The sequence below is a fragment of the Delphinapterus leucas genome, chromosome 8 (assembly GCF_059928025.1).
Source record: "Delphinapterus leucas isolate spDelLeu-1000000601 "Yukka" chromosome 8, BTC_Dleu_Yukka2, whole genome shotgun sequence".
Lineage (NCBI taxonomy): Eukaryota > Metazoa > Chordata > Mammalia > Artiodactyla > Monodontidae > Delphinapterus > Delphinapterus leucas.
This window is the reverse complement of record NC_143136.1, coordinates 52,509,063-52,522,399: the sequence shown is the minus strand read 5'-3', so window position 1 is coordinate 52,522,399 and position 13,337 is coordinate 52,509,063. Positions and strand designations below refer to the sequence as shown.

Here is a 13,337-nt window from a genome sequence, read left to right as displayed (position 1 = left end):
ACTCAGTACTATTTAAAGCAAAATGGCAAGTAAGCTTTCAAATGGAGGTAAGGGTAATGATTTAAGTTGTGTTATTGTACAGAATGAAGGAAATATTTCATTCTGCATAGCATTGCATCATAGGATCTGAGTTTGGAAAAATTAATTTTTAAATATCCGTAGAAAAACAAATATCATCATCTAGCACACTTTTATTCAATAAAATGCTGAGTGAAAAATAGTTTTTGTATATTAAAGGCATACACATTTTTAAAAATCAGATTTATTAACTCAACATTTATTTTTTAAAGAGGCTTTTCTAATTTGAATATTAAAATATAAAGAAGATTATGTTACTTTAAACATTTTTCTTCTGAGAAATTAGCCATTATATATCAAGTTGCTGCTGAAAAATCAGCATTTCAGTTCAGTAGACTATTAGACCCGAACCTTTAAGACACCATATAATATCTTTTAATGTTCTTTCCACTTTTCCAGCGGATCCTCTGGTTGGAAGCATAGCCACTCAGTATTTGACCAACAGAGCAGAACATGACAGGATAGCCAGACAGTGGACCAAGCGATATGCAACATAATTCACATAATTTGTATGCAGTGTGAAGGAGCAGAAGGCATCTTCTCACTGTGCTGCAAATCTTTATAGCCTTTACAATACGGACTTCTGTGTATATGTTATACTGATTCTACTCTCTGCTTTTATCCTTTGGAGACTGGGAGACTCCCCAAAAAGGTAAATGCTATCAAGAGTAGAACTTTGTAGCTGTAGATTAGTTACGTTTAAAACGCCTACTTGCAAGTCTTGCTTCTTTGGGATATCAAAGTGTATTTTGTGATGTACTAAGGATACTGGTCCTGAAGTCTACCAAATATTATAGTGCATTTTAGCCTAATTCATTATCTGTATGAAGTTATAATAGTAGCCGTAGATGACTAGGAATTACGTCATTTGTATTAAACCCAGATCTATCTCTGAGTATGTGGTTCATGCTGTTGTGAAAAATGTTTTACCTTTTACCTTTGTCAGTTTGTATCGAGAGGATTTCCTTTTACCCTTTGTAGCTCAGAGAGCACCTGATGTATCATCTCAAACACAATAAACATGCTCCTGAAGGCATAGTTTCCTGTCGTAATATTTTAAGTCAGTCTTGTTAGAAGGTGTGTCTGAGATGATTGTTGATGAGATAAAAATGTGAATATGAAGATTAACTACAGAGGACTAGTATAAATAAATCATTTATTAAATTGAAAACATTTGAAGTCGTATAAATGTGTAGAGTTTTTTTCCTTTAAGTCCTAATGAGAGAATACATGAGTTTAAATATACAAAACTGCGTTTTTTAACCATTGGTCTCAAAAAAACATAAAGCTCTACTTTGATAATATGATATTTGAGCCAAAAATAACCTGAAACCCTGGCTTACAAGATTTTGTTTCCAGAATGATGACTTCTGTCCACCATTGGGCAGCATTGTCAAATAACTTTAATCTGGTAGCCCTTCTGTGTCTTTTCATGCATTTTTGACTTCTAATCCTGTTCTTGAATTTTCATGGTGTTTTTGGTGTGCGTTACCATTCTTATTATGCACTTGTCCAACAGATATAGGCAGAGACAGAGATGAACATAGAAACCCTTGTCTGCCCTGAAGGTAGACTAGAACTCTGGATTACTGTGCAGTTGTGGCATTATTTCTCAGTTGAAAGAATAGGGAATTTTAAGGGTTTAATAGGTTATATGAATTCCTTCTTTCTAGTTATAATTATTAAATATTAGATTTCTTATAGGAGTTTATTTTTCAATATTCAGATTGGTCAACAGAGTATAAATGGTTTTTTCTATGACTGGGATAGTTATTGAGGTAATTCTCTGGTCATGTAACCAAGGTTGTGGAATATGGGCAAATGTCTTCTCCAGTCCTAAATATGGAAATAAAATACCACCCTAAAATTTATAGGCTGGAATTATTAGCATGAAGATACATTGCTCCAAGATAATAAAGTAAAACATTTCTAGTTGTATATACCCTCACAAAGAATAATGGATTCCTACTTGAGTATTTGTCAGTAGAAGTCTTAAATCAGGGTAAAAATAAACACTTCTATATCTGTCTTTCACTTAACGCACACCCGCCTCTCCGCCCCCCGCCAAAAAAAACCCAAAAAGAATCTCTCCACGTTACAAAGGTACACCAAACAGGCTTAGGCTTATGAAAACCTCTGAGCCTTTACTATTTTGAGTTCAAGGTAATGTGATGAGAATGGGCATCTTTTATGTAAGCTATAAGGATTTCTATGTAGATGAGCTGTAGAAAGTAGTTTTTACCCACTTCCAATATTGTACATTCTGCATCCTAGGTTAATAAACTTCTCTCTTAGTCCTAGAAAAGCATTCATCATACTGAATATCAGGATATTTGGAGATGCTATCCTTTGACTTCCTTCACTTGCTATCAGCCTAATTACTACCACCAAACTGTTTACTTGTAGGCTGTGTCCCATACTTGCCTGGGACAGAGTGGAGAGAACTGGTGACATAAAAATATTTGTGGCTCCTGCACGAACTACCTTTGTGGCCTTAAATAAGACACTTTCATCTCTTATGTAAAACTCAAAGAAGTTAATTTCATTATTTCCCTGTTCTCTATTAGTCCTTAGTCCTCAAACTCAGTCATTCTAATCTTACAAAATTTGTTATGCTTGTTCCACTTTCTCTTGCCGGGATCAGGCCACAGTTTCAAATGGACTGAGTAATAAGTCATCATTTCGGTTCCTACTATTAGGCTCTCTTAAAATTCTGAATTTTTAAAAATCTTTTCTATATTTGATCCACTTCCCAGTTACATAGATGTCCATCCATGTGTACTACAAATAGGTTTTTTTTTTCCCCATGGAACTTTGTTCTAGATGTAAATTGTGATATTCTAAAACCTAGACTTTTTCTTATTCATTAAGAGCAAATTTTACAAGTCCAAATGTAATGTTGTAAGTACTCAAGAATGGCCATAGCACCATGTACCCTGTTGAGCCTGGAGTGTTCTAATTATGATCGTGTGCCCTCAGAGGGGCCATGCAGTGCACAAACCACTACATGCCAGGCTCCACTTAGTTACTGAGGTGCCTCATCTTGTTTAATATCCCTCAGAAAGCTTCAGGAGAGAGACACTCTGATGGACCTCAGTTGACAGAATAGAACTGATTCACGGACAGGTTAAATAGCTTGATGCAGATTACACAACCAGTATGATGCGGAAGCACAGCCCCCATGCTTTACCACTAGGCTAAGAGTTTTTGTTTATAGCATTACAGTTAGTATTTAATATATATATGTTTATATGTAAAAGCGGGTATACATAAATTAGAAACCTTCTGAAAGGTAATCTATAAGATAAAGTACAATTTTGCATTTTAGTCAATCCTTATTTTAATCTTCTATTTTAGTCTCAAATGGAACCTTACAAAATAAGCCTTTACTAATTGATTCCAATGAATACGAGGTATGTTTATTTATCTTCTGTCTCAGACATTGGTCATAATACTTTTAATATCACTGGCTTCCCTTTTTTAATTTGGAAAATGAGATAAACGATGTTATTTTAAATTTACTTAACTGTGCATCACATGACCACATCAGAAGATATATATTGATAAATTTATCAATCATTTAATGATGACCTTTTTCAAAATAAGATACATCAGTTATCTAGACATTGCCTTTTTTTTTTTTTTTTCCCTAAACTAGGATATCCTAACATGTCACAGGGATAAAATTCGTAGGTTTGATTTGGCCCGTGTGTATGTTAAGTCTTTCTAATAAGGACGTGGAGGTGCTGTGTACTTGGAGTCAGTCCTCTACTTGCCCATGTGTGTTCTTACAGCACTACAAGAATGACTGCATTGTAAAACTCAAGTCAGTTTCAGTCCTGTGGCATCACATAGTAAGCTGTGTCCTAGTCATGTTAATGCAGTACGTTTGCACATCTTCAGCTGACATACTGTGGCCTTGGGACAGAATCATGGCATGATTTGAAGCATTAATAATTTTCATAAAACTATTGCAAATGATTTGAAGGGGTTGAGCTAATGATTCTACAATAATTATCCACTTATATTTCAGTTAGTGTTTCTTACATTAGATGAATAGAATATGTAAATAAATCCCTTGTTTCATGTTTCAATTAATAAGTTTTTTCAAGTAATACCGAAATAATAAAAAATAATTCATAATTACATTTTAGTAGATAGGCATTATTTGAAATAACAATTTTTTGTAACTAGTTTGTTAACCTTTTTTTTGGTAAAGTTCTTCAGTGATTTAAGTGAACCGCTCCAGTGTGTAATGGGATGTTTCTACACAGTGGAATGATAGTCCTTTCAAAGTGGTTATGAATTGAATTTCTAGGACTGGTGTGGATAAGTGGTGTTAAAACCTTGTCAGACAGAATCAACCTAGGTATTACCAATGAGTGCATTTAGAGAACTATAAATTGACTTTAAATCTTTTGTATCTGTAGGTTACCTTGCTGAAATCCAGTGAGGCTAAAGCCAATTATGCAGGTCTTTTTAACATAGAACATTAAAAGCAGTTTTTCCCCCAAATCTTCCAATTCCTAAAGTTTATCTCAAGTCCAGCTCTTTTAATGAAACCTTTCCATTTTACTATCATGTACCTTCAGTCTGTCAGTCTCTCTGTTTCTCTTGAGACACCATCTGTACAAACATCGGAAATAATAGAAGCAATTCAAGCATGTACATATTTCCAAGTGTGATCAAACAAGCCAGGTGCCCTTCTGGGCAAGAATTCTTTTTTCTTTCCTTTTTTCTTTTGGATGGAAGGGGTGGAGGGGGGAGGGTGGTTATACTATATACCACCTTAACTGACCTCCATGGTGAGTTTATTCTACAAATTTTAAGAGTTTGCTAATTGAAGGTCATTTCAGGCACTGTGATGCATGCAGGGATGAATACATTCTTAAATAGTTTTTTTCCTGTCCAAATAGATTTTCCCCTCTTGTTAGCAGAGAAGAACACATCTTTGCTAATGTGTATCCATTTTCTACTGAATGAGAAATCAAACAGATGTCCCTGCTGATTTAGCTATGAAAATATTAGTATAATAATTAGGTAAGTCTTATCTAATCTATATGATGTTAAACATTCTTAATACTATTTGATGCTTTGAAAATAATTACTGTCTTTCAAACTACTCTGACTATCCAATGTCTCTAGCGTGCATGTTGATACTTTATTATATTCATTTTAACACTTTATGCATACTTCTGGATAGTGAGCTTTTGGAGGATAATGTCTATAGTCCTTGTCTCTGTATCTTAGCCCAGTATATAACATGATATACGTTTGCTGAAAGAATGAATATTATATCATGGGTGTAATCTTCTCCATAAGGTTATCCAGGGACCATGTAAAGCATATAAGTCATGTCTTCTTTAATCCGCCATCATACTGATTCAGTGCTTTATACTTGGTAGGTGATATTCCTGTAAACTTGAAATGTGAGAAGTAGCAATGGGTTATTTTCATAACCTACTTAATGCCTACTTGTTTTAAATGGAGAATGAATTAATCTTGTAATTTTAAAAGTTCTTAAATATAGCAAAATGCTTTCTGTCCTACAAAATGTACATCATTTCCCATTATCATTACTGTCTTAATTGATATATTTCTCCTATTCCTTTTTACTGGTAAAAAGGAAGAAGACAATGGAATATATGTGTCTGCTTACAGTATTCTTTTAGGGGTATCTAATAGGAAAAATGAAAAGTGGTAGCTTTTGAAAAAATTTCTTTTAAGAGAAATATTTTAGGGAAGAGGAACAAGTATACTGTACTGTATAGTAGTACAAAGGGGGGGGGCAGTCCTGGAGTGTTGAAAGTTAGTCATTGAAATATTATCCAAATCTCTTCATTTGGTTTTTCTTTCCCACTTCTATCTTCTGTGAGAAAGGGAAATAGAATAGGACAAAGAACCAAACAGGTCACTTTTTTTCATTATTGCCCCATGTTATTCCTGAGCCAATAGGTGTAATTGAAAGGTGACAGGGTAAAAGCTCCCTAATTCCAGAAGTGTAATTCCGCCTTCTCATTGTAACATGAGTATTTCGTAAGTTGGCTAAGCAAATTCAGGTATGTTGGCTGCTTACTGCTCCAGGCCCATCTCACACTGAGAGGGGAGAGAGATAAACCCATGGAGAACAGGTTACTGAGCGTTGTTGGTCACCAAGAGAAGTCCTGATACTCCGGGGCAAGTGTGTAAGGAACGTTAAAGATTCTCTAGGACTGAGACCGGAGTGCTTTATGACAAGTCTTTATATGAGCATGTCATTCCTTCATCTCCCTAGTGATGAAGAAGAGTAATTATAAGTAACACAAGGTGAGGGAGTAAAGCTGTATTGCAGGGATATTGCTGGCACCCCTTGCCTGATTCCTTTATCGTTTCTTAGGAGCACATTAGCCCTCTGCTGAACTCTTTCCCTGGCCACACAATTCCCAAATGGTAAAGGTCATTTTAAGTATTCATGTGGGACAGTTTTTTCTTCTGTAATTTTTTTAACATCTTTATTGGGGTATAATTGCTTTACAATAGTGTGTTAGTTTCTGCTTTATAACAAAGTGAATCAGTTATACGTATACATATGTTCCCATATGTCTTCCCTCTTGCGTCTCCCTCCCTCCCACCCTCCCTATCCCACCCCTCCAGGCGGTCACAAAGCACCAAGCCGATATCCCTGTGCCATGTGGCTGCTTCCCACTAGCTATCTACCTTACGTTTGTTAGTGTGTATATGTCCATGACTCTCTCTCGCCCTGTCACAGCTCACCCTTCCCCCTCCCCATATCCTCAAGTCTGTTCTCCAGTAGGTCTGTGTCTTTATTCCTGTCTTATTACCCTTTGTAATTTTTTTAATGACACATTTTATTTGTATTGTCACCTCCCTTGATCACGAGCCCCTAGAAATCAGGGATCCAATTCATTTCACTAACATTGGTTTAGATACTTAGGATTAGCAGTGAACAAAGCACACAAAAATCCCTATCCTTAGGGCGTTTACTTTCCAGTTCAAGGCGACAGACAAAGTTTAAAAAGGGGGGGAAAGTGTATATGTATGACGGTAAGTGCTATGTCAAAAACAAAATGGGGAAGAGAAATAGGGAGTGTGCTGAGAGGGAGAAAGGGGAGGTTGCAGTGCAGTTGTGAAAGGGTAATCAGAGAAGACCTCACCAAAAAGATGAGTCAAGAGCTGAAGATGGTGAGGGATAAGCCACTCGGGGTGAAGAGAATTGCAGGCAAAGGAAAATAGCAAATGAAAAGACCTGGGGGCAGGGGCATGCTCAGTGTTTGCAGAAACCAGCAAGGGCCCGGAGAAGGTGGGGCAGAGAAAGCAGCAACTAGAACAGCAAGAGGTAAAGTCAAGAAGATGACAGCTGAACAGGTCACGTAGGGCCGCGTAGTGTGTGGAGTGCCTTGTGAGGAGTTTGGGTAGTACTCTAAGTAAGATGGAAGCCACCGGAGGGATTTTTAGCCAAAGAATGATAGGTTTATGACCTGTTTGAGAATTTCTGATTACCGTTAGGAAAAAGACTTGGGGGGGAGGGGAGAGGGAGCCAGGCTAGAGATACTGATGACTCCAACCTGGATGGCATTAGTGTAGATGGGAAGAAACGATCAGATTCTGGTTCAAGGTAGCCAATAAGATTTGCTCATAGATCTAACTATGTGGTGTAAAAAAAGGAGTCAAAGTTTGGCACCTGAGCAAACTAGAAGCCTGGAGTTGTAGTTAATTAAGGTGAGGAACCTGGGGGCGGCGGGTGGGGGGTGGTGGCGTTCAGCAGGACTGGAGACAGATGAAGAGCCTCGCTTTTGACAGGTTAAGTTGGAAGTGCCTGTTAAGCATCCAGATGGAGGCGTCAGAGCCGCGGACATCCGGACCTGGAATTCAGGAGTGCGTTCTGGGCCAGGCACAACATTTGGGATTCATGAGTGGATAGGTGATATTTACAGCTGTGGGACTGGATGAGATCATCAAGGAAATGAGTGCTGCTAGAGAAGAAAGAAGTCTGGGCACTCCAACATTAAGAAGCTGAGGACAGACACGAGGAATCAGCAAAGGAACCCAGGAAGGAGCAATCAGGAAGTAAAAAGGAGAATCCTTGGAGAGCGTGGGGACCTGAAAAGGAGGTGAAAAGTTTCACGGAGGTGGGAATGATCTACAGCTTCAGATGTGACTGATGAGCCACCTAAGGTGCGGATGTGGACCGAAATGGCCATTTTATTTAGCAACTGACTGATGGCAAGCATCGTTTCGTTGGAGTGGCGAGATCAAAAGCTCTGTTGGAGTAGGTGCCAAAGGTAATAGAAACTGTAGACTTCTGACAGTTTTGCAGTAGAGAGATGGAGAGGAGTTTTCTTTTTTTAAGATGGGGAGAATTATACCGTATGTTGATGGGAAAGATAAACAGAGAGGGAGAAACGGATGAGTAGGGCAGAGAAGCAATGTCCTTGAGAAAATCATTTGTGCTTTACTGGGGGTGTTTCCAAAACTCCCTGCACTTCCCTTGGGCATTTCTTTCTCTTCCTGAATAGACTAGGAGCTCTTGGGAAGCACAGTGTCCCCACTTAAAGCAGTAGTGACCTTCACGAAACTTGAGCTCTACTAGTTAGGCAGGAGAAAATGGGATGTAGCACACAAGTGAAGTGATTGTCCTTTTCTGGGAATGCAACATCTCATCCCATCCATAGTTAATAGAACAAGCAGAGGGCAAGGGGATAGGTCCAGGCTGGAGGGTAGATGTGGTAGTGGGAAGCTTTCTTGTGGCTTCTACACCTCCACGAAGTAGGAAGTGGTTATTGGCTGAAAGGGAGGATCGGGGGACCAGACCTCATGTGTCTGTGTGACTCCTCTGCGCCCAGGAGAGTGGTCATTTATTGTCAAGAGAATAAATGAATGGTTAAGTGAATTGTTTAGCTAGATGGGCCTTTGATTTTATAGTTACATGTTAATAATGAACAAGTAATTAAAATTCCCCTAGTGTCTGGAATGGCTGTTCTTCATCAAGTATGGTTAGCAAATATTAGCTGACTTGAATCTTGAGCACCTTAATATTTTCTTTCCTTGAAGTGATTTTCCTTGTCATTGAGGAATCTACCTTGATACCAAACTTAACTAGATTTAAATTTTTAAATCAACAAATTTAAGTATTTATAACTAATGCTGCTTTACATGCTGGAAGCGGGAGAAACTTACATTTCCCAAAGAGCTCATCAAAGTCTAGTCAGGAAAAGAGATGGCCTAGGTAAGCACAGAGAGCTCTCAGGAAAATGGCTTATCAAAAATCCTTTCTTGCCCATTCAGATGATTCTAGAAAATAGAGCAGTGTTTACCCCAGGTCTACTTTGTAACGTAGTAGTGAGAGAAGGATGCAGAGATGCCAACTCCTGTTACCCTGACTTCTACCCCTGGTTCCATGGGAAGACACTTCCAGTTCCAGGCCTTCTATCCCTTTACCTTACTCAGGAAGTAGGGAATTTGAAGGGCAAGTTTCATTTCCAGAGAACCCATGGGGCAGTGAGCTAAGGACCAGGACTCATACCGTCTATTATGTTTCTCTTTCCTGTTCCTGTCCTGACTTCCTGCTTCCAAGGTTCATACATAAGAAATGGGGCTCTTCTTAGCTTATTTTCTGTGAAAACCTGGTCAGTGACAGACCCGAAACATCACAATTGGCTCAACCACTTAATTTTGCCTAGAGAGTCAGGAATTAAGAAATACTTAGTCAGCTTTTTTCCTGATTGAGTCTTGCTGAACAGTACTTTTGCTGTGTGATTATTGCACACTTATACCCAACTAATTATCTGAACTTAAATAGGGTATGACTCTTCTTTCTTAACCTAAATTAATCATAATAATATTCTTTAGACTATCACACTTACACAGGCTAATAGTTGCTGGCTTTTCACCTTATTTCTGAAGGATAGCATGTTTGGATTCTGTTCTCAGATTTTTCAGTGCTAGGTCTAATTCAGGCCCTTATCTGCAGGAGTCTTTTAAGTCACCCTCTTGTCTATACAAAGGACTCCAATCTCTTCTTCATGCTGAGGTCACATTAATCTTCCCAGAGTAAGCACACTCCTTGCTCACAGACTTCAGTGGCTGCCCACTGTTTTCAGAGTTGAGTCCAAACTCCTTAGAAGCCCAGCTTTCTGTCATGACATCAGTACGCCCCCATACGATGAAGCAGCATCGATTTCAGTAGTAGGTTCAGATGCACTGGTTTTTAGTAAAATACCAGAGTCATTCTGGCCAATGGCAGCCGTTCTATCACTTAAAAATATTTTCTCAGAGAAATAGCAATAGTGACTCATTGAGAAAACTTCCTTAATCTTCTGACTCTTCTTCAAGGCCTTTCTGCTCATAGGACTGACTACAACTCTTTGATGCTCTGACACTTTTATAATTTCTTTTACTACTAGCGGTTCAAAGTATTGATGCATATAACCTTGTTGCTGGCTGTGTTAAGTTTCAAGCATCAGAAAATAGATTGCTTAAGATACTTTGCTTGGCACACCAGTATTTTATATCTGAATTGATATACTTGTTACTTCAAGACAGATGGTGCATTGCTTCTGTGCCTAATAGCATTTGGCAGTGCTGAAATTTAGCCTTCTGTTCAATCCAGAATAATTCAGTGATGAGTGGGCAACTTTGTGCTTTTTATTTTTATTTTTTTGCTGGATTTGAATATTTGGAAGTGTTTTAGCTTACTTACTAACTATATGTAAGCGCCTTCATAAAATGACATTCCAAGTGTAGGCAAGTACATAATCAGCGGATGAGCACTGTGTATCAGTTTGGCGTTTGGCACCACTTGTTTCTATTTTCATTATAGTGATATGTTTCTAGAAAGATTAACGAGTATTCGGCCACATTTAAACATGGGCACAAAACTTTCCAGGTTTAAAGTTAACTGTTAGGCTAAGGAGAGTTAACATCAAAGGGGAGGGTTTGCAAATGTTGTTGAAGTGAGTCTAAAGGAGCAGAGGTTTTTAGGTCTCATGTTGATTGTCTCCCCTCAGTTTCATTTGATTCCCCTGGTTAATAACCTCTCCTCAGGCACCTTGCTAAGACAGCCATTTCGTTATTTAAGGCCTGGCTGGAAGATTGCAATAAATAGCATCTCTAAAGCCCTGTATTTTTGTTACTTAAATTAGAAATCGTTTTGTATTCTTTCTTATTTGCAGCTTGTTAGAGCTTTCCTAGTGATTTGCTGGAAATGTATTTTCTCTCCGTGTATTTTCAAAGTAGGATTTATGTAATTCTGTGGTTATCATTAGGGGAAGACTGGGTGTTAGGATGCCAAAAGCCCACAACATGAGAACACTCCAGTGGGGACATCTGAAGAGAAACAGCAAAAGCACCGTCCTTCTGCACTTGGTTGTGGGTTCTGTTTGTTGATGGAGGATGTTGATGGTTGATTTAGGAGAGGGCACTGTGATGTGGAGAAAACGTCCATCCCATTTAAGCTTTGGGAAAAGGTTTACTCCTTTGAGCTGGTGTTAAAGATACTGTATTGCCTGCTCTCCTAATTCTGGAAGGATAAAGAGATCAATAAAAAGTTTCGACGGATTCTGTAAGTCAGACCTGTTTCTATTTTTTCTACATTTCCAGAGAAGCCAAGATCACAAAGACTGGGGCATTCTGTATTACTATTGATTCTATAATGTTACTGTAAATTCTTTTTCTGACAGTGATATATTGTGCACAGGTACTCTGACCACTTCTCTAGATTCATTTCGTATAACACACCCATGGACTGAACTTCAGAGTCACCGCTTCTTTAGCATCTACAACTTGTCTGGAAGTTGTCTGGAACATGTCTGGAAGACTCAGTTCCTGTCTACTGTGTAGTGGCATACCTGGGACAACGGAACTAGAAGAGTGACTTAGAAGGACACATTTACACCCAAAGGACTCACGGCTTCTCTGAAAATCCCTGCAATCTGCTTATTTAACACAGTAGGGATAGTAACCTTAGCTCTTAAGTCCGGGTCCTGCCCAGGAATCTTTAAAATCATCATTTCCAAAATAAAACGTTACCTTCAAATAAAGTATTTATTACACATATATGAAAACTAATTACCAAGAGTTGCCACCTGACATATTTTGACACTTTGTCTTGATAGAAATGAATAGAGAGATCACAACTTCTAAATTTTAGTTGTATTATCACTTAGAGTAATTAAAGGTCATTGATGTATCCACAATAGTTACTTCATGAGTAAAACACTGCAAGAGTAGTTATTTCAATTCTAACTCCTGGGTCTTCAGATTCTGAACTCTAGGGTCAAAATAGTTTAATTAAACACCAGTCTGTGATAGAGTAACTAAGCTTTCAAATTTCTTATGTACTGTCTTATTCTGTCAGTGGATTTTTTTTTTTCAACTTCTCTGGGCCTGACTTTCCTCAATTATATAACTGAACAAAAAACAATGAACAACACTGCAGAAATGTTGGGAAAATGATGGGAGAATTTTGTTTAGTAGTAAAACACTGAGCAGTGTAAAGTGTCTGGAGAGACTTTTTTTAAGCAGTAAAACAATGCAATTGCAAATTGTATGGATAATTATATTTTTGAGTACAGCATGAAGCTTCACTATTAGAACATTGTTTTTGTGCTAATTGGTTGTGTCGCATCGCAAATTGTATGGATTATTATATTTTTGAGTGCAGCATGAAGCTTCACTATTAGAACATTGTTTTTTCTTGTGCTAATAGGTTGTGTCGCATCTTTTTTTGTTGTTTTTTGTTTGTTTGTTTTTGTCTCTGGGCTCTGAAGATTGGAGTTTACTCTTAATTGCCAAGAAGGACATAAGTGAGTATATTTCTTTTTTTTAAATTTAACAGACCAATAATGGATACATATTTATTTCAGAGTGTTTGATTATAATTAAGCAATGTAGATGCTGTAAGATTCTTCTAGATTTTACACTTGAGAGCTGGTCTGGTCTAATCATTTCTAGATGATTCTTCTGATTCCCAGACAAAAATGAAAGACTGAAGGAATTAAAGAATTTAGACTCATTCTGGGTGTGGTGGGAACAAACTCATGCACGTTCTTCTCTAGAGAAAAATCACACTTTCCTAATCCTTGAGGTTTCTTTTAATCCCATGTTTCCTCCAGACCAACAGTAAGATGTTTTCACTTTCTTTCTTTTTTTTTTCTTTCTTTTTCTTTTTTTTTTTTTTTTCCTCCAGAAGAGGTGTGGTGGAAGGGTCTGCCAGAACCAGAGGCTAAGCACACAGCAGTATAAAACAAATTCTTTATTCC

The 13,337-nt window shown here is 37.8% G+C and overlaps 1 protein-coding gene across 11 annotated transcripts in view; it reads left to right on the top strand.

Annotated features, from left to right (window-relative positions):
* The window catches only part of UBE2E3 (ubiquitin conjugating enzyme E2 E3), a 143,560-nt gene that overhangs the window by 86,551 nt on the left and 43,672 nt on the right, over positions 1-13,337 (top strand). For 4 of the 11 annotated variants that reach the window (XM_089916609.1, XM_089916607.1, XM_089916608.1 and 1 more), the window contains exon 6: positions 12,846-12,881. The exons of 1 other annotated variant lie outside the window; for it this stretch is intronic. In XM_089916609.1, the coding sequence (XP_089772735.1) occupies positions 12,846-12,881 (36 nt within the window). 6 more of the 11 variants (XR_016394113.1, XM_089916614.1, XM_089916612.1 and 3 more) reach the window with 6 other exon arrangements.